The 21,916-nt window shown below is 41.0% G+C and overlaps 1 protein-coding gene across 2 annotated transcripts; it reads right to left on the reverse strand.

Moving 5' to 3' along the window:
• Positions 1–1,741: 1,741 nt before the first annotated feature.
• Positions 1,742–21,517, reverse strand: nlrc3 (NLR family, CARD domain containing 3). 2 transcript variants are annotated; one of them, XM_086303311.1, is made up of 19 exons: positions 21,269–21,517; positions 18,910–19,065; positions 14,105–14,368; positions 11,722–13,468; positions 11,564–11,650; positions 11,239–11,322; positions 10,305–10,388; positions 10,122–10,205; positions 9,966–10,049; positions 9,609–9,692; positions 9,375–9,458; positions 7,884–7,967; positions 7,414–7,497; positions 6,785–6,868; positions 6,468–6,551; positions 6,299–6,382; positions 2,888–2,971; positions 2,454–2,537; positions 1,742–2,378 (listed from the first exon to the last, which is right to left on the reverse strand). In XM_086303311.1, exons 2-19 carry the CDS (start codon positions 19,019–19,021, stop codon positions 2,288–2,290), a joined length of 3,393 nt encoding a protein of 1,130 aa, XP_086159437.1. In that variant the 5' UTR covers positions 19,022–19,065; positions 21,269–21,517; the 3' UTR covers positions 1,742–2,287. The 2 variants fall into 2 exon arrangements, 1 of the variants encoding a protein (XP_086159437.1); XR_015130704.1 differs by lacking the exon at positions 1,742–2,378 and having other exon boundaries at positions 2,488–2,537; positions 2,888–3,623.
• Between the last annotated feature and the right edge of the window lie 399 nt (positions 21,518–21,916).

Raw genomic sequence — 21,916 nt, forward strand, 5'->3', positions numbered from 1 at the left:
TTGCTTTAAGTTATTTTGTTATTTACATAATAATGTAAATAACCTAATAATGATCCTTATTGCTGTTTTAGAGAGGAGCGGTGCTTCAAAGGATAGTTGCAGATTTCTGTCAGATTCTGCAGATTACAGTACAAATAAAATGTTTACGTTGTCTTCCCAACATTTTCACTGACATCTACACTGGATGGCCAGGAAGCGTTCGCGATGTCTTCTCTGGCGCTGATAATTGGCTTCAGTCTTGTGTCGGTGACGTAAAAGGCGGATTTAATGCGACTTGACCGTTCACACAGCAGTCGCTTTCTAAAACATCGGATATGTATCGGATTCAGTACCACATACGAAAGGCTACGTTCACACTGCAGGCGAAAGCGCACCAAATCCGATTTTTTTGACCCTATGCGACCCATATCCGATCATGGTATGACAGTGTGAACGTCGCAAATCCGATATTTTCAAATCCGATCTGGGTCACTTTCGTATGTGGTACTGAATCCGATACATATCCGATGTTTTAGAAAGCGACTGCTGTTTGAACGGTCAAGTCGCATTAAATCCGCCTTTTACGTCACCGACACAAGACTGAAGCCAATTATCAGCGCCCGAGAAGACATCGCGAACGCTTCCTAGCCATCCAGTGTAGATGTCAGTGAAACTGTTGGGAAGACAACGTAAACATTTTATTTGTACTGTATAATCTGCAGATTCTGACAGAAATCTGCAGCTATCCTTTGAAGCACCGCTCCTCTCTTAAACAGCAATAAGGATCATTATTAGGTTATTTACATTATTATGTAAATAACAAAATAACTTAAAGCAAAAATTGGGAAACGTAAAGTCCGAAGTCTTTATATTAACGGCCATCAGTCAAACAATACTGTTTGTTCTTGGTCTAAACAGAGCGCGTTGTGTGTGACATCTTCTTTTGCGCATGCGGGCCGCTTTGAGCGTTCACACTAGAGCGCGTTTGCTGTCGCATTTTATTTGTAGTGTGAACGAGGAGACAAAAAAATCGGATTTGATCAAAAAATCGGAATTGAGCATTAAGACCTGCAGTGTGAACGTAGCCAAAGTGACCCAGATCGGATTTGAAAATATCGGATTTGCGCCGTTCACACTGTCATAGCATGATCGGATATGGGTCGCATAGGGTCAAAAAAATCGGATTTGATGCGCTTTCGCCTGCAGTGTGAACGTAGCCCAAGATTGTAGATGGGACCTGTTGTGGGGCACTCCTGTGATGTGGAAGGCACGTTCTCCATAACGTTAGCTGGATAACCAGGGGTTATCTGACCGGAGAGGTTCACTGCATTTGGTCTTCCACGATGAAAAAGTGAATAAATTTCTTCATCAGTAGTACGATGCGGTACACTAGTACAAATATTAGGTTGGCCAGAACATGCATTTGCCAGGGTGTTAATTAGCTCCTCATTCCTTAGAATTTGAGCCACAAAATTCCGTGCGGACTGGCTCATAGTGCCATTCCTCGCAGGTATATATATATATATATATATATATATATATATATATATATATATATATATATATATATATATATATATGCTGTTATTGGCACACTGAGGTGCTAGCTAAACAAGCCACGATCTGGGTCAAAGGACACAGATCATTTTCTTCTTACAATTTTAAATACATGTTCTCCTTCTCAGTTCATTGTCTTCAGAGGCTCCAAACATCATAATAACTGCATCTATAACATGCAGGCTTAAAATAGCCAAAAGCCTCATTTCCAATAAGGTCGACTGCAACAAGAAACATTGGAATAAATAAAAGGTTTTACTCAGTTCTGCTCAGTTGGAGTGTATTTGTGTCATGTCAGTATTTCTGGTATTTAACACTTGTAAGACAGGCATAATAAACCAAATAGAACAACAAAGGTTATAAAACCAGTTTGGTCCTCCTGAAGTAACTTACTTTTTTTTTTTTTGCCACATTTAATTGTGCAAACTGAGCAAATGTACAAAATGGCACCTTAATGGAGGAATTCTGCTCTACTTTAACTTCCTGAGCTTAATGTGTGTTTATTACATTACATATTGTGCTTCTCAAGTGTTTGTCTAAAGCTGAACTGCAGCTTCAAAACAGCTGTTTAGTCATCTAATAAATATTACAGAATCTATATAAAAATGCAATGCACCAAATAACTTGTCAGAACTATTATACAGAATGAGTTAAATTACATAGTTTACATCTGCTTTGTATAACAACAGCAGCTGTTATCCCCGTGCTGGTAGCATGACCCTCCTCAGTGACGGCTGCTCTCTCTGGTGGGCTAGATGTCCACCACGCAGCCAGAGGCACTGGCTCTTATAGCATCAGATATGACTTTAGCTCCAGATTCTCCAATGCCATTTCCCTGCAAACTGAAGGAACAGTTTTAATACGACAAATCGATAAACAGGTAAATAACAATAAATAAACGGTAAAAGAAAACTTACTTGATGTATGTCAGTTGGTGGTTTCCCTTCAAAGCTGTTGCAATGAATATGGCTCCGTCCATGCCCAGAGAGTTCTCCTGCAGACTGATGAATCACACACAGAAGATTTATTTTTTGATCAAATGTAGCGATATCTGTGAGTAACTCTCTAAATTTCAAATGTAAAGGTCTGGATATTGATGACTGTTGGATTCCAGAAGAAAACAAAAACAAAATCAGGGAGTTCAGCACACATGCATCTCTGTAGCTGGGGTTATTTGCAGCTAACCAAATAATGGATGAACAGCGGAGGAGAGTGTGGGAGAATAAACTTCAGCCCTGATTGAACAGATAAATCAGGCAGCATGAAATCAGCAGCTGCATTTACTTTTCTACCACAGGTTTAATATACGAATGTAGTTTATGTCATGAAATGAAGTTCCAGTTGTGCTTACTTCAGCGCCTTGAGGCTTCTGTTGGATTTCAAGGCGTTGGCCAGGGCCTTGGCTCCCTCCATTCCTACAGTGTTCCCACGCAGACTGAAAAACATAGTGGAAAATGAGCTGCCGAGCTCCACCCAGGTGAGCGTCTCATCAAACTAGAGCCTTCTATCATTTTTCTCACTTTTCTCTTGTGTCGTCCAATGACAGGTGAAATTGGTTGTTTACCAGGACTAAAAACGACAATTTGCAATGAGCTGCTGGAGGCAATTGTATTTTAATTGTCTCTTTTGTTGCTTCAAAAAAAAAAATTAATTATCCTTTTAGTGAAGTTCCTGAAAGGTTATGACAAACCCATCAAGAAAATCTTGAGATAAAAAGTCACTAATGAAGAAAGTTTGTATTGGTTACTTCAGCAAATAAGAAGCAGTCCAACTCATTCTAAAATCCGCTGACCAATCTTTGTTCACTGCTGCAAAAAAAGCCATTTGAATAAACAAAGAGATTTTACATTTTAAATTTACAATAAGATCAATAAAAATGCCAAATTACTGATGAAAAACGAACTACATTGCATGTTTCAGTAGCTTGTAGAGTCACCTCTAGCAGGAATAATCATTTCAGCATGTTTTTATCAGTGTCTCACATCACTGTGGAAGCATTTTGGTCCCCATATTTGATTCCAAAATTATTCCAGGTACAGAGGAGGTCATGGTTGACCTAAGGACTGCAAGGTGTCCAGATCCTGTGGCTGCAAAACAAGGCCAAATCACCATCCCTCCAACACAGTGATTGACAGTTGTTATGAAGTGTTTGTGCTGTGTTCAAATTTCCCCAAATGTTACTCTGTGCATTGTGGCCAAACATTTCCACTTTGGTCTTTTCTGTTTAAAGGACAATGGGCTTCATTTAATGTGCGTGGAGTTCTTACTCTATTCAAACAAACAAGTGGCTATGCAAAATTACTCTTAGATTTAAGAAACACGTGCACCAGCTTGTTTTTATTCTTACCACAGTTTATATGTTGATAAATCAGACTCTTTATGAACAAAGAGCCCTTTGTAATCGCCATAAAATCTGGATATTGTCACGTCTCCATGTCATTCAGGCGTACGTGCTTGACTTGTAGTCAAGACTGCCTAAACCAAGACAATACCAAGATCAGAGGGTATCGAGACCAAGACAAGACCAAGACCAAGACAGACCAAGTCAAGACCAAGACAAAGTTGAGACGAGACAAAGACCGAGACGAAAAAGTCTTTAAACTGCAGCCAGATGCTGATTCGTTTACGGGTGTCGGGCATATTTATGTGTTTTTGTGATGCACTCGCACAGCCCTCCTCACCACTGTCTACTGTCTCACTCACTTACTGGGAAGACAGACTCCACTTGACTGCCGCGTCTCTCACCCTCTCTGTTTTTCACATAATGATATTATCCTATATCCTCGCATGTGATTGGCCACAATATGGAGGGATTGGAGCATAGCTGAGCCACTGTGTGAGAGCTGAGCAGTGAAAGGAAATTAAGTGAGGAGCCGGCTCTCGCTTACTGGGAGTCGACTCTTGTGATTCACTACAAAGCACTCTCTAAGCACGGCTCTTAGAGCTGATGCTTTTGCGCATGACACATTAGACAGCAAGATCAAGACAGTGAGACCAAGACAAGACCAAAGTCCGTCGAGACCGAGACAAGATCAAGACCACGTAAAAGTGGTCTTGAGACCAGTCAAGACATCCAACTCTAGTACTTCCAGGTAAAGCAGAGAAAGCAGTTACTATCTTGCAAGAGAGAACCGTGCACCACTAAAAGAGGAAAACAGGAGAAAATCCAACTGAAGAAACTTAAACAATTGTCCAAAGAGGAAAAGGCACAGCTTTCCAGAGTGTTTTCAACAGTTTAAAAGAAAAATGAAAAGTGGGGCTCCTACTGACAAAATAGTAGCTCTGTATATCACATCCCCTGAGACTTGCTTGGAACTCAAAGTTGATATAAAAAAGTCTAACTGAATGAGAGAAAAAGAACAAAGAGGACCATATCTGTCAATCTGTGATAATAAACTCACTGAATTCTATTTTTCAGCATCCATTAGAGAGGGCCAAGAAATTAGACTGAAAGACATCCAGCACTAATATCAAGGCTTTTTTTTAAAATAAAAAATAACTGTAATTCTAAACATCCTGTAGAAATTTCCTACGACAGCCAGATTTTAATTTGTCTGTATTTTTGATTGCACATTGTTAGTAAATGAGGTCCAAAGTCCCAGAAATCTTGTGGTTTGTTCAAATACAACTTTACTATCCTAACCTGTGCAACTTCTTAAAGAGAAGAGGTGTCGTCCTGGCAACCCTTTCGAACAAGCCACACTGGTTCAATCTTGTTATCATTGCGCCATCATGAAATTTAATGCTTAGGCCTGTAGAGTCTGTGATGTAGCTCTTGGTTTGTTTTGCAGTTTCCTTGAGCACTGCATGGTCTGACCTCAGGGAAAACTGGTGGGCTGTTCACTCTTGGGAAGACTGTGACATTGTGTTAACACACCTGAATTCTCCAAACCAGCAAAATGCCAAAACCTTTGCTTTCACAGAGGTGCTCGCACTTGCTGATGATCAGTTAATCAAGTGTATTTGATTAGCAGCACCTGCCTTCTTAAGTCTTATAGAAGCAGTTTGGTGTTTTTCACATTACTGGGATTGTTGCATTTCTTTTTCACATGGCTGTATGTATTGTAATATTGTTATGGTATGTTTAAATTTAACTCTATAAAATCAGAGTGAATGTAAATCAACAATAATATAGACAAGTCATTACATGTGAAAAAAAGTAAAGAAAAGTAAAGTTGCCATTAAAACACACTGAGTCATTTAATCATCAAGCAGCACGAGAGCTTAAATAGTCTCAATCTGGTTGAGGATTAGTTGGTGAATTTTCTCACATTATTCACAAAGAGAAGGTCTGGAGGTATTCTGATGAATCATCACTTTTATTGTTTAACATTTGGAAATAACGAACGTTTCCAGGGAGGCGCACTCATTTGATCTAGTGATCGCAATCGTGACTTGTCAGTGATCTGTTAGAGACAACTAACTGCCTTCTTAAAATAATATCTACCTCAAGCAGACACAACATTGACAGACTGCAATCAGTAAATTCAAATTGCATGCTGGGATTCTCAAATGAAGATAAACAAAGTTCATAACAGGAACCAATCAAAAGCTATTAATCTTTAGAAGCAGACAGATAAGAGACTAGCAGTTAGTTTAGATAGACAGTTAGTTTCAGATAGAAGTTAACGAGTGCTGCTTGGTTTCACTCTGCTGTTGATTAGGCCAACTTTAACTGACAAAGCTGAACTGCCGAAGAGCGTGTCAATGATATGCAGCTAAAACAAAGGAAAGGTTGACACAAGGTAAAATTTGTACTCACTCTAATGTTTGGAGGGTCTGGTTGGTCATCAGAGCTTCTGCCATTTTAATGGCGCCACTCATCCCTGCTGAGACTCCCTGAAGACTGAAGAGACGTCACACAAAAGGGTCACAACCACCACAACCACAAAAATGATTGATCTGTCAATGGACATGATCGTTATGCCAACCATAAAGTGCGCAGTGACGTGTTGGTTTTCAGAGCCTCAGCAAGATAAGTGACTCCTTCATTCCCGATAGCATTTTCTTGAAGACTGTAGAATGGAGATAGAAGCACACACAGAAACTGCTATGAATAACAATAAAGCCTTGCGAATAAAGTTTTACATAATTGCATGGTTGCTGATGAAATATGTTCACTCAAAGCCTGGAGCGAGTCATTTTCTCAAAGTAATATCAGCGCAGGCTTTGAGGAAAGAGTTTTGAAATTTTGGTTGAGATCGATATATTTACAAACAAAGGAGTGAAAAAGGTTTATTGGTCTTACTCCAGGAGTTGCATTGTGGAATTGGAGAGGAGTGCATGGGCCAGAGCTTTAGTGGCCGTGGACTTGATGAAATTCCACTGCAGACTGTGAAAAGAGAGGAAAAGAAGAGACCCAGTATGAAGCAAATACACTTGAATTCATTAAAGATCTATTAAACAGGTTGCTGGTTCAATCCCTGGATGCTCTACTCTGCATGCCGAAGTATACTTGAACCTTAAAGTTGCTCTCCATGTGTCCATCAACGTGTGAATCTTAGAAAGCATTTAGGTGTCGAAAAAATATGGTTGAATGAGGGGTGTTGAATGAGGCGCTTTAAAAGCTCAAGTAGAAAAGTGCTACATAAGAACCAAATCGTTTACTTTACTATTTTGATTTAGCTCAAATTTCTGCTCAACCACATTTCAGAATCAAAGACTCTAACCATTCATTCTCTTCCACTTGTCCTTATCAGGGTTATGGGTAGAGTGTGTGCTTAAAGATGTAGGTATAAATATCCTGCTTTGTTCACTAGAACTTTATTACATCACTGAGAATGCATCGGTTGCTGTGCAGTGCAGACTCCCACTTCTACTCTCAGACTTGTGTGTATCTGTTTGGATGTGTTTATTTCCGATTCAAGCTCCACTTACTGCAAGGAGGTCAGGCCTCGATTAAACTTGATTGCACCAGCGATAGCTTGAACTCCGTCATCATGCAAAAGGTTGGCTGTGAGACTGGAAAACACACAAATATGCAAACAAAAACACAAATATGAGCACTGTTGTATGTAATGCAAAGACTGTCAGAGCGTTTTCAACATGTCTGCTTTCACAGAAGCTTCAAGTTTTGAAAATAACACTGGAAAAAGGTGTTTACAGGAAGTATTATAACACTAGAATATGGCTGCTGCTCTCAGTGTTGCAGTAGGTTGGAAATGTCCCCACATTACCTCAAAGAGCTACACAATACAAACAGTTATCTCACAGTTTTTGTGCTTTTCATCATGCAGCAGTATTGTATGACAGGGCATGATCTGGGGGAATGACATTTACTGAACAGTTGGGTATTCCTGCAGTTCTGTGAGGGATGATACTGTACTACTATTAACGAGCTGACTCACTCGAGGTCCTGCAGAGTGTTGTTCTCGTGGAGGGCATGGGCCATGTTCTTTGCTCCCTCTACCCCAATGGAGTTCTCCCTCAGACTAAATAGACAGAAAAACACATGAAAAGTGACATAAGACACAAGCATGACAACTTTACAGCCACTAAAATGCCAAGATACTGCCAATTTAGCAAACCTTTTCCAAAGAGAGGCTTTTTTTGCTCCCTTTTTTGAGACACAAAATATGAATACTGATCACATGTGTCTAACAGATAAGATATACTGCACATATGATACAATTAGTTTTATAGGTTTTTGAACAGCGAGACAATATTTGTCATTTTGCCTCCGCACACCACATCAGTGGATTTTATATCAAATAATCAAGTGTGAATGATGTGCAGACTTTCAGTTTTCTTTTAAGGTGTTTAACAAAAGTTGTGCCTTAAATAATCAGGAATTACAGCCATCTTTACGCAAAGCCCCCCTGCTCCACAACAAAAAAAACCAGAAAAACCACAGAAGACAACTAAAGTGGATGATGACAGAATTATTTCCATGGTTAAAGGAAAAAAAACCCAAACACCTTTAAAACATCTAACCAAGTCAAAACTGTTTTTCAAGGAGGTAGGCGTATAAATATCAGTCTGCAGTAAACACATGCCTTGATGAATGGAAATAGAGAGGGTTTAAAATGAAGGTGCAAATAACTACATTCAAGAATAACAACGCTAACGTAGCCTTCGCCAGGAAACTTCTAAAAGAAACTGCACAGTTCTGAAAAAGTAAAAATAAAAAGGGAAGAAACAGCATTTGGTGATGCCTGCAGGTACTCATTGACTGCAAATGATTTTCCTCCAAGTATTAAAAACAATCTTTTTATTTAATTTTTTTAGTTTAGTCCAATTAATTTTGAGCTTCTTAAAATGGTAGACTATATATAAAATGGCTATAATCCCTAAATAGTAAATAAAATTAAATCAATTGAATTAAAGTCTAAACTGTAATCACATCTTGACTGATTTAAAATTCACTGTAGTGGTGTACAGAGGCAAAATAATGTGAAAAAACTGTAATTGTCCAAAACATGTGCACTTCTGTAACTGTAAAATCATTTAAACTTTATTCTGTTGAACCAAAGTCTGCAGCTAATTAGCCATACATAAAGAGTCGGAGGTGCAGAGGGAAACAACATACTAACTTTCTTCAGTGCTAATAAAATTAATCTGCACAGAAAGAAAAGCTTGAGGAAAAGCTTGCATGGACTTCAAGATGCCTACTGATGCTAAGTAAGACAAATAACTGACCCTGATCACTGATTGGTCTCCTAAAGCTCAAAATAACATCAGCGTTTTAAATAATTTCTTAGCTAAAGTAACTCTCTTCTGAGTTTAACTGACAGCTGCTTGTTGGAAAATCACGTTCTCCCAAAAAAGACAAAATATTCTTGGGTTAATGCACAAATACAAACAGGGAAACAGAGTGAAACTTTAAGCTTGGTCCTTACTTCAAGGAGACAAGGCCATGGTTCAGCCTCAGTGCTTTGGTTAAGGCTGTCATGCCCTTGTTGCTGATCGAGTTACTCTGAAGTCTATGAAAAGAGATGAAAAGTTAAATGCAGCTGTAATGAATAGCATTCAAAGCAAACACCATTTCCCCTTCTGTGGTGCATGAATTGAAATGTCACTTCCCACACTATTAAAATGCATTTGCATTGCACTCATGGGCAGAAGATACTAACTGGAGTGAGAGAAGAGTGTGGTTGACCGCCAAAGCCTCGGCCAGAGCTACCGTCCCTTTATCCCCAAGCTGATTACCACAAAGACTGCAGACAAGAACACAAATACACCCGACACATTAGGAGAAAGAAAACCTGAGTTATCAGTATGTGAACCAGGTTCAGGTGTGGTGGTAAACAAGATCAAATGAAGCCTAGTAACAAACAAGTGTGTCAATGAGCTATCATAACTGTACACCTCATCATCAATCTGCAAAAATGTGAAGAAGTAATGATTAACTTTTAGTCTTTAAATGTTCTGGCCTAGAAGTTCAGTACATTATCTCCAAGATCACTGAATGAATATTAATTCTGCATTACATCAACTTTGTGAGAGTCCGGTTGGTCTTCAGTGCTTCTGCAATCCTTTTGGCTCCACCTGCTGCGATTGTATTCTTCCGTATACTAAAAAAAAAGATGCACATTAATCTACAGAACATTCATTAAAACAACATCTGTAAACAAGACCAAACTCACTTCAGAGACACCAGTTTGCGGTTGCACTGCAGCACTTCTGCAAGCGACTGAGCACCCTCCTCCTCGATGGCGTTGTTCTGAAAGCTGATGAGAAGTCGGGGAAATTGAGCAAATACACCAACTAGAGTAAATAAACTGGAATTCTGGGTGTGTCGGTTAAGCTGTAGAGCAATTATACTCAACTTGATTGATGTCAGGACTTGGTTCATTTTCAGAGCCTCTGCTAGGAACTTTGCACCTTTGGAGCCGATGTTGTTATTCCGAAGACTAAAACAACATAAACAGGTCATTAGATGATTTACTAAAACTCTACTTAGCAATAATAAGATGTAAATTATAAGATGCAGGTTTAGCATTATTATTATGTAGTATTATGATCAACTCTTGAATGACTATACTACATCAAAACTAAAAGCCTTTTCCCCATTTCAGATTACTCATTTTTATTACAAGGTTCTGTTTTTGGAAAACATTATATACTGTATATAAAAGATGGAAGTAGCCCCCATGTTGTCATGGTTACTCATCTTTTAAAGCTTTAGTGTGAGCAATTTATCCACTGCCATCTTAGTTTTTGAATCTAGACACAAGAGAAACTGAGACCCTGCACACTAACAGCTAGCCAAGCTCTAGAGCAGTGATTCCCAAGAAATTGAGTTTGAAATGACTCATAATAATGTACAGTTACTTATTTATATTAATTGATTTAAATAAAAAGTGAATTAAAACTGGTACTTGGAGGTGGTTATTAGTGATATTACTCTGACCTAAATTCACTGCTCTTTTATTGACGCTTGTGTCCCAGTGGCAGGTGGATCACCTATTGGCCTTAATACTCCCACTCCTGTATTTTGATTAGAGTGAAGATTTAAGATTGGGGGGGCTCCATGGGATTTCCTGTTTTATTAAATGGGTCACAGCACTCTTGACTGGGAATAGCTCCTCTAGAGCATACTTGGCTTTGAGTGTCTGTAATAAATGAATTAAAACTAGCTACTGACACCATAAAATATACTTTCCAGACCTGGGGGCAGCAGCTTTATATACAGATAATTGGAAATACTGAACTCAAAAGGTTTTATTTGTTCATTCAGACATCAAACACTGCAGATCTCACTTGAGAGAAGTCAGCGTGCGGTTCACCAAGAGGGCTCGACTCAGGGCTTTGGCTCCTTTGTTGCTGATGGCATTGTCCGCCAGACTGATGGAGGGATAAAAGAAATTGTATTTATGTTGTTCGAGTATTAATAATAATTACAACCACAATTATACTTTCACCAATCATACAATCACACAACCACTGAGAGTAATCAGCAAGGTCAATCATAACTTCATTTAAAAGCTCCGCTGTTTGTCTGAGTTTATAAAGCAGCTTGATGTGATACAGTTGTTCAGAACAACAATTGTTCCTCGTATGATGCTTTACCACAAAAAAGGCTCACCTTATTTTTTGGATATGGCAGTCTTTGGCACTCAGGAGACTTCCCAGCAACTCCATGACATCATCTTTAAAGTGATTATTCTCCAACCTGATGAGCAGATAAAACCACTGAATCTGGAGTTTTCCTTTTATTGGATGTATTTGGGTTGAGAAGCTCACCTTAGATGCCTACAGTACAGCAGCTGCGGGAGCAAACATTTCACTGTCGAGGCGTTCAGAGAGGCTGTCAGGTTGGTTTGTTCGCTGCACTCCGGAGACACGTGGAGCAGGTAACCCAGCACCACACAGTGAGGCCGCGTTAACTTTCCCGCTAGACTGCTGAGCCGTAAATCCTCCTCTACGCTCCGCAGCATCTCTGTGTGCTGCAGCTCCTGTAAACAGTAAGCTAGGTTGACTGCACGCAGGGAGACCACAGCACCCCCGCTGACCAACAGACCCTGCAAAAACCCTGCTGCCCATGCCTTGTTGTTGCCATCGTCTTTCCCGAGGGCCAGAAGTCCAGCAAGAGGTTTGATTGCAGCTGAGCACAGCAGGCCTGTTAGGAAGCGTACGAACACATCCAGGTGACCATCCTCAGCTTGTTGTGAGTGCTGAAAGGCACTTCTGAAGTGGTTCTGGAAACCAATCTTGGGCCAGGACATGGAGCTCTCAGAGAACAAGTCAAAGATTGCCCGCTTTGAGGAAACATGGTAGAAGGTAGCTGCAAGAAACTCCTGCAGAGTCAAATGTGTGAAGCGGAACGTCGTGTTGATGGTTGACTCCTCTCGAACAAGAACTCCAGAACCGAGACTGCTTTGAGTCAGCAGTAGCTCAATCCCATAGTTCTTGAGGTCTTGTTCACTGAAGACATACTTGTGTTTAAGAAGCCCATAGAAAGCCAGTCGTCCGAGATTCCCCAGCAGTTTCCGATTGCTCCCGTGAAGTTGCTCCGTTTTTACAGGCTCTCTGCCTCTTGGTTCGCCCAATTCTGCTTTCATTGAACAGAAATTGGCATACAGCTCAGTGCAAGTCCTCGGAAGACTCTCCTGTGCTTCATTCTGCATGATGTATAACAAAGTATCAGCTACTATCCAGCAAATGCAGGGTATGTAGCACATCACCATCAAGATCTTATTGGATTCCAAGTGTGACCATATTTTCCTGGCAAAATCCTTCTCAGAGAAATGGTGATTCAGAAAGATCTCTATATCCTTAGGACTAAATCCTGGGATCTCAGTCACCCTGTCAACCAGACCTCCGGGGATAAGGGAAGCTACTCTTGGCCTGGAAGTCACCCAGACTGCTATATCGGGAAGCAGATTCCCTCGAATGATGTTGGTAACTAAGTCGTCAATAGGCACTTCTTTTTTTGGGTCGCTGCAAGAAGCTGCGTCGGAAAAATTTAATTTGCAGCGGAATTCGTCCAAACCATCAAGTATGAGCAGAGTCCGACAGGAGCTGTTCAGGACCAGACTGGGATCAGATATATGAGGAAAAGCCATTTTCACCAGCCTCTCAGCAGAAAGCTTGTCCAGCAAGTTCAGCTCGGCAAATGTGAACGGTAGCACAAAGTTTATGTCTGTACAGATGATCCCTTGGCACCACTGCCGGACAAAGTGTCTCACCCAGGTTGTTTTGCCGATACCAGCTACTCCAACTGTGAGGGAGACCCTAGGGGGCATACTGACTCGGGTAAGGGGCTCAAACAATTTTGCTAACCCCAGCTGCCTAAGATGATTTCTTTTCTCTCCTCGAGTCACTCCCACCTGCATCAGGTCATGCTCCTTTTGTTGGAGGTCAGAAAGTCCATCGACAAGTAGTAAGGTTCTTGATGAGATGTTAAGTCTGGGGCAGCTGATTGAGTCTCTGTCTCTGTACTGTTCATATCGGCGTAAGAGGACCTCCTTGTGCTCTTTTACCATGGCATCTACAGACAAAAACAAAAGAAATTCACATCGGTTATTCTCTGGAAAAAGGACACTAATATGGAAGAGTAACTTTGTACTAAGCTTTGATCCCAGTGAGTGAAAAGTGCTTTGCATTTAAACTTACACAATCATACACTAAACACTATAGAAACACTTGTAAAAGCCGCACGTCTATGGAGGAACCAAACTGGCAGAAAAAGTATTAATATCTACATTTCATATACATATTTCCATATGCAAGCAAGTAAACAAATAAACATTTTAAAAATTATTAATTAGTAAACAAAAATGGGAAATAATTCAATTCCATTCAAATTTATTTATACAGCGCTAAATCACAACAGCAGTAACCTCTAGGCGCTTTATATTGTAAGGTAGACCCTACAATAAAACATACAGAGAAAAACCCAACAATCATATGGCGCCCTGTGAGCAAGCACTTTGGGGACAGTGGGAAGGAAAAACTCCCTTTTAACAGGAAGAAACATCCGGCAGAGCCAGACAGAACTTACAGAATATTATTTTATTGATTTATTTTCTTTGCAGTTTCGTTCCTCCAGACTCGTTGCCTGAGCTACTTACCCCCCATGACCATTTTAAAGAATTACACAGGACAGAGAGAAGCAGCCTCTTACCGTGGTTAATGATGAGCTGGGCAACCTGAGAATCTGAGCTCTCTATAAAACCCTGAAGGACGTCAGAGGCTTGACTGTCCTTGGCAGTGACAATAGTGGTGAGCATGTTAATCTGATCCTGCAGTCGGCCTGCTTCCTTGACCTTGGTCTCCTCAGCTGAACTGAGCACATCCAGGTTTCTCATGTGGTTTAAGATCTCCCCCAGGAAGGAGGGCGTAATAAAGCTCTGCAGCTGGTCTTGATGCTTTTGGATCCAACCGAGATCTAAAGAATAACAGAACACTTTTAGGAATTTTATGATTGATGAGATTATTGTGGTGTTAACTCATGAGCAAAGATACTTCCTTAAGCTGGGACAATGCAGGATTATTTGTGTTTTTGTCGGATATTTATTCTCATTAAAAAGTCTGATGATGGTAAATGACTTTGCACACAAGAGGACACCATATTTTTAAAGAAATAACATGCCTTTGCCTCATTTATTTTTTCCCCCTAATCTTTATAAGTGTGTGTGTGTGTGTACACACACTCAAAATTACAGACACGTCAGCTTCTTCTTTTTTGTGTAATACACAAAGAGACAGATAAATATTTTCACATTCCTCTTGGAAAGTAGAAATCACCACATCACAATCGGAGCCTGTGGTGTCCTTAAAACCACTTCAATAATACATCAAAACCAACAAGCTGTCATTTAGAAACGGTGTAAATGTTTCCTAACAAAGAGGGGGGAAATAACAGGAAAGAATAAAGAGCATCAGCGAGTTTACAGGAAAGCTTGAAATACAAACCTGAAAACTGAGGATCTGCGATGATCGCACATTTTTTTTGATCTTGCTTAAAAATCCTAAGTCAGAAAATCTTCTGCTTAAAAATTGGCGAATGTCCAAGCAAGTGTTTACCTAATGAACTCCCAGGATTGACAGGTTTGTTTAATCTTTCAAAGTCAATCAAAGTCTCTGCTCAGACTGCTGCTCGGAGCCGACATACGGCTGGATGGTTGGATGGAGATCAAAGTGATTTTTTAAAAACCTGCAAACTTACTGAGAAGTATTAGGGTTTGCCCCTACAGGAAATTTTCGAGCGGACGTGGTGAGCACTGTTTCAAAGTTTTGTTAATGGTTACTAGGTGACAGGCTAAACACACTAACCATAAACAGCACCTGTGACTGCACACAGTATGAACATCGCCACACTTTAACGCTTTTTCAGGTATAAAGCTGCCAGACTGAGGTAAACCTAGAACATTTTTGCATATTTGTAAAAGAACAATTCTGTTTTCTGTAATGCAATTCTACTTATTCTCTTCTCCAACAGCAGAAGTCGGCATCTTGAATCGTGATAACATTGTTGTCTTGTTTGCGAACCATATGGTGAAACAAAGACTTGAAAGCTAAACCACAGAGATCAGATTGTCCTACAGATGACACCTCTGCAGCTCAACACTGCTGATAATAGCAGAATACGATGTGCACCGCTAATGTTAAAATAACTACTTCATTTAAAGTCAATTTTATGATCCTGCCATTATCACTGACACACTACGTCCTTTTTTGTCAATTCATAAATTTTATTTTTTTAAAAAGAACAGCAGCGCAGGACGAGGACAGACAACAAGAAAAACACGGCAAGCTGAAACAGATAGACAGGGAGAGATCGAGGGTACTGAGATATAAATGGAATCAAATAAAAAAGAAGCAATATCAGTGCTGATAACCTTGATATATGTGTTCATACCACAAAGATGTATATGTATATATATATATATATGTATATATGTGTGTATATGTGTATATATATATATATATATATATATATATATATATATACTGTATGTATGTTAAAAAAAAAAACACCCAGCACGCCCCTGCGGGCGGTTTATCCTTCAAGCTCGGGTCCTCTACCAGAGGCCTGGGAGCTTGAGGGTCCTGCGCAGTATCTTAGCTGTTCCCAGGACTGCGCTCTTCTGGACAGAGATCTCCGATGTTGTTCCTGGGATCTGCTGGAGCCACTCGCCTAGCTTGGGAGTCACCGCACCTAGTGCTCCGATTACTACGGGGACCACCGTTACCTTCACCCTCCACATCCTCTCGAGCTCTTCTCCGAGCCCTTGGTATTTCTCCAGCTTCTCGTGTTCCTTCTTCCTGATATTGCTGTCATTCGGAACCGCTACATCGATCACTACGGCCATCTTCTTCTGTTTGTCTACCACCACTATGTCCGGTTGGTTAGCCACCACCATTTTGTCCGTCTGTATCTGGAAGTCCCACAGGATCTTAGCTCGGTCATTCTCCACCACCCTTGGGGGCATCTCCCATTTTGACCTCGGGACTTCCAGGTTATACTCGGCACAGATGTTCCTGTACACTATGCCGGCCACTTGGTTATGGCGTTCCATGTATGCCTTGCCTGCTAGCATCTTGCACCCTGCTGTTATGTGCTGGATTGTCTCTGGGGCATCTTTACACAGCCTGCACCTGGGGTCTTGCCTGGTGTGATAGACCCCAGCCTCTATGGATCTTGTGCTCAGAGCTTGTTCTTGTGCTGCCATGATTAGTGCCTCTGTGCTGTCTTTCAGTCCAGCTTTGTCCAGCCACTGGTAGGATTTCTGGATATCAGCCACCTCCTCTATCTGCCGGTGGTACATACCGTGCAGGGGCCTGTCCTTCCATGATGGTTCCTCGTCTCCCTCCTCTTTCTTGGGTTTCTGCTGCCTGAGGTATTCACTGAGCACTCGGTCAGTTGGGGCCATCTTCCCAATGTATTCTTGGATGTTCGTTGTCTCATCCTGGACTGTGGTGCTGACACTCACCAGTCCCCGGCCCCCTTCCTTCCGCTTAGCGTACAGCCTCAGGGTGCTGGATTTGGGGTGAAACCCTCCATGCATGGTAAGGAGCTTTCTTGTCTTTATGTCAGTGGCTTCTATCTCCTCCTTTGGCCAGCCTATTACCCCAGCAGGGTACCTGATCACGGGCAGGGCGTACGTGTTGATGGCCCGGATCTTGTTCTTACCATTCAGCTGACTCCTCAGGACTTGCCTGACCCTCTGCAGGTACTTGGTGGTTGCAGCTTTTCTAGCGGCCTCTTCATGGTTCCCATTCGCCTGTGGGATCCCCAGGTACTTGTAACTGTCCTCTATGTCTGCAATGTTGCCTTCTGGTAGTTCAATCCCCTCAGTTCTGACTACCTTCCCTTTCTTTGTTACCATCCGACTACACTTCTCCAGTCCGAACGACATTCCAATGTCATTGCTGTATAGCCTGGTGGTGTGGATCAGTGAATCGATGTCTCGTTCACTCTTGGCATACAGCTTGATGTCATCCATGTACAGGAGGTGGCTGACAACTGCTCCGTTCCGTAGTCGGTATCCGTAGCCAGTCTTGTTAATGATCTCACTGAGGGGGTTCAGGCCTATGCAGAACAGCAGTGGGGACAGAGCATCTCCTTGGTAGATCCCGCACTTGATGGTGACTTGTGCTATGGGCTTGGAGTTGGCCTCTAGTGTTGTGCGCCACATCCCCATTGAGTTCCTGATGAAGGCTCTCAGGGTCCCATTGATCTTGTACAATTCTAGGCATTCCAGTATCCAGCTGTGGGGCATTGAGTCATAGGCCTTCTTGTAATCAATCCAGGCAGTGCACAGGTTGGTCAGTCTGGTCTTGCAGTCTCGGCTGATTGTTCTGTCTACCAGTAGCTGGTGTTTTGCGCCTCTGGTATTCTTGCCAATTCCTTTCTGTGTCCCGCTCATGTATTGACCCATGTGCCTGTTCATCTTAGCCGATATGATGCCTGACAGGAGCTTCCATGTAGTACTGAGGCAGGTTATTGGTCGGTATATACTGTATGTATATATATATATATATATATACATGTATATACATATATATATATATATATATATACATATATACATATATATATATATATACATATATACATATATATATATATACATATATATATATATATATATATTGTTACGAACTTGTATGTCCATGTGTTTGTTTGTGCAGGTGTTGTGCAGGTGTTGTGTTTTTTCTATGTTAATTTAGCTGTGCCAGGCCCCTGTTCCGATTGGTGCGTGGATATACTGCCCCGGCGTGATTGGATCCAGCTGGAGGACCCGCCCTTTAAAAGGAGGCTGGAGTGCTACAGCGGGAGAGGTCCTCGCGTTTCTCCTCATCACCCAGCAGTAGTCCTGTGGTAGCCGCTGGCTGCAGTATACGCTTGAAAGTTGTGGAAGTGGAGTGGGTAGGGGTGAGCTGCCGTTTCTTTTGATCACCCGTTTTGTCCTGTTTTGAGTTAGTTAAGGAGGTTAGACTCTGTCTTTATTTTTGACTTTGTTTTGGTAAGGTCAGGGGTGCGGGATTTGTGTAGGTTTGTTTTGTTTATTGTTTTGGCCTTGGCTCACCCTGAAGTATTGACACTCCCGTTTTGGTTCTCTTTATTCACATTGTAAATAAATCACCTCACATCTAACGGATTTGTTTCGTGTGACTGCTGGGTTCTTGGGGGGGGAAGCGAGTGCCTCGCTCATGTTATGGCCTGGCCCTAGATGGGTCGTAACAATATATATACATAGAAGAACAGGGACAGGATTATAGAGGTCGCACAGAGATGAATGAAGAGCCACTGAGGACTGGAGACCTCAGTCTGACCCTGAAAGATCTCCATTATTCATATATATATATAAATAAACCTGTATGTATGTAGATGCCAGTATTTGTACACTTTAGTTCCACTGATGATGACTTATTTTGAAAGGCTAAATAAACCGTTACAGACACAGTGGCTTCGACTCTTACCCTCCGTTTCTGCTTGCGATGAGGTCGTAGACTGAAGATCCACATAGCAGTCGTCCTGCCACGTAATGCGTTTGCTTCGGTCCAGGATAGAATCGTAATGTGTCTTCTCCATGAGAAACTCTGATATATGTCTACCGCTGATGCTCCTGCTTTTATCTATGTGACACACACACACACACACATTACTTACTGCATGCAACCGAACATTATGGGCTGTGATCAATGGGGGTTAAGCCAATCAAACAAGTTTCGCCTTCAGTCATCCTGCTGAAGCTCTGAAGAAGAGTTTGCTGTATAATACTGCTACTACTAACCCTAATACATATTTATTATGTATTAGCCAAGGCCATTTATAATAAAAGTGAGAAATTAAACTGCTAATTAGAGTTTAATAAAAACTTTTTGCACATTAACGATGAATTTTCGCCTTTAACTCAAAGTCTAAAGCATCATTATTATCATTTTGACCAGTTCCTTTAGAAATATGTGTGCAGAGCATCATTATTATTTACTTAATCACCTCCAATTAATCAGTGTGTTTATTAAAAAGGTACACCTGCATTCACCTCAGTAACACATGCTTATGAGAGCTTATGAGAACACAAGCACAAGTTGAACACTGTGTTTGTTGTTGTTTGTGTTGATATTGTATGAAGACTTCACCACATGCAGATTTTGTGACTCTGAACACAGCAGGAGACAAACACCACCTCCACCCCCTTAAGGCCTTTCTCAGGGCAGAAGGATGTGCTAACTGGCTTGGGATACACAAGTCTGCAGGGCCCTGTAGGAGAGTTATGAGCAATGGATCTACATGAGAGATGAGGAATAGGTAGAGAACCAGAAGAATCAGACTTTTTGATCTTTTTCTTTTGCCAGGATAGACCACGGAGTGGAACTTACTGATTAAGTTATCTTGAAAGACCCTTCTCAATAAATTCAGGTTGCCCGCCCCCCAAGGACCCAAGTCGCTGGTGCTGCTCGATTATATTAAAGTCTGTTTATCCCCCGGGGGTGCTCGTTGTCGGTTTTGTCTATATCTTATTGAAACTGTATTTCAATAAGCTATTTTTCCAGTGGTCTTTGTATCTATTTTTGACACGACAACATGGACTAAGAATCTATTATCCCTTTACTAGACATTGTCGGTGATCCTGTGCAGTGTTTGCCTCTTAAGTTGATGCAGCTTTGCTGGGGAGTTACATATTATCCCCAAACTTCAACAACCAAGAAGATTTTATAAATTAATGACAAATGAAATGAGCACAATGTGCCCAGGTCTTTCAAGTTTAGTCCTCTGGAAACACCCACTGGTTTAACCATGAGTGTGCACAGCCTTTCAAATAACCAGATTTACGGTCATGTTGTGCTTGGTGCACATCCTGCACTTTGCAGAAGACAAACATACTATTAAACAGGCAAATATGTAAACTATACACATGAAAAAGTATCTGCCCCCTTCCTGTATTCTTAGTTTTTTTGCATGTTACACTTAAATGGCCTCAGATCAGGAAAGAAATCTAAATAATAGACAACGATAACCCAAGTAAATACAAAATGCTTTTAAACAGCCGTTTCTTTTGTTAAAGGAAAGAAGTACCCATATCTACCTTGCCTTGTGTGATAAAAGTAAATATCTTCTCCCTGCACTGTGCGCAGTTTATTAAACATTATTAAGCTGACAGTTTGTTGCATGAACATGAAAAGTGTGAAAGGAGCTTCTTCTTGTTTCCGCTGCGATTTTACTAAAGCGGAGTGAAAGTAGTGCAAACAAAAATTCAAGTTTTGTTTGAGGTTGTGCCGAGAAAACGGGAAACTGCAAATGTTTTCCTGTGTGGTTTGTTGCTCATTGCATCATGTCTCTAAAAGGAAGACACAGTTTTAGTAGCCAGAGTAAAATTTATATCCTTAGCAGCCTCATAAGAAGGTCCTACATGTGATATTTCGGAACTATGTCGTATACAAAATAAAGTACACGTTACTGTTAAAAGGCCATCCAGCACAGATAAGTCAGTAAAGATCATTAGGAGACTCACAGCATGAAATCTTCCAAACTACAGTATTTGGTAGCAGCAGCAAAAACACACATTACAGTAGCACAATGTGCTGATTCAAGAATGCCAGCATTACACAGCAAGAATTAAAACCCAGGAATATGAGTTTGCTGGAAATGTATCATATTTTATAGTAAAAGTAAGTGAAAGCCTGTTAAGATTATGCATACTTTATTTTCACTAGCAGGAGCTGATGCTGACTCAAAGCCATGATGGAAAAGTAACGTTTACGACTCTTTAAGCTGCTGAAGGCATGAAGTCAGACGCTCTGTAGCAAAAAAAGTAGGAAAACTCGAGTGACTCACCATGGGTTAGAGGAGGTTGTCTGAACGTTTCAAAGGATGAAAGATGCTTCCTTTACCACGGTCTCATAAAGTAGCCACATGATTATCACAGAAAACACATATCTGAAGAGTAGAAGTGCAAATTTGACGGATCTTTAAAGATTATAATACAACTTTGAGTTGGCAGGCAAGTGAAGTGAGCCTCAAACACACAGCGGCTGAAGTAGGTCTAAAGTCTGCTGCTGGAGATTCGCTTCGTGCTGCACCTCCTTTCCGGTGTCGTGCCTCATCTGCATTTTTGCACTGTGGTTGGCAGGTTGAACAGTGACAATAAGAGAGAGAGAAAAAGTAACTGCTTCCTGTGTGTGCAGACGAAGTCACGCTCTCCAAAACCTGAAAACCGCACTGTAGGCCTCGTCTCTTCATCGACTGTGCAGATGCTGTCAAACCACAGGCAGAGGGCTGACACGACATATCAAGGGTCAATAGGAGGAAGTACAAAGAGCTTCAGGTCGCTAACATGTCAGGCAGTAATAGAGCAAGGTGATAAACAGTAAACATGCTGTAAATATGAGTAATTAACAGCACCTGCTGTGTTCATACATAAGTGTAGGAACATCTGCAATCAAGATTATATTAATTCATGTTATTTCAGGCTGTCACATTGTA

Source organism: Aulonocara sp. 'chitande type north' Nkhata Bay, linkage group LG8, assembly GCF_057382095.1.
Source record: "Aulonocara sp. 'chitande type north' Nkhata Bay isolate Kocher_YH1m ecotype deep benthic linkage group LG8, A_spYH_male_GT1.1, whole genome shotgun sequence".
Taxonomy (NCBI): Eukaryota; Metazoa; Chordata; class Actinopteri; order Cichliformes; family Cichlidae; genus Aulonocara; species Aulonocara sp. 'chitande type north' Nkhata Bay.

What these genes read in the sequence shown, in the direction of transcription:
- nlrc3 (XM_086303311.1), bottom strand. Translation starts at nt 19,021, where the DNA reads ATGGAGAAGACACATTACGATTCTATCCTGGACCGAAGCAAACGCATT. An exon ending in CACACTCTTCTCTCACTCCA is followed by an intron (nt 9,459 to 9,608) that starts GTTAGTATCTTC and finishes CTCTTTTCATAG; the next exon opens with ACTTCAGAGTAACTCGATCA. An exon ending in AGAAGCCTCAAGGCGCTGAA is followed by an intron (nt 2,538 to 2,887) that starts GTAAGCACAACT and finishes GTGATTCATCAG; the next exon opens with TCTGCAGGAGAACTCTCTGG.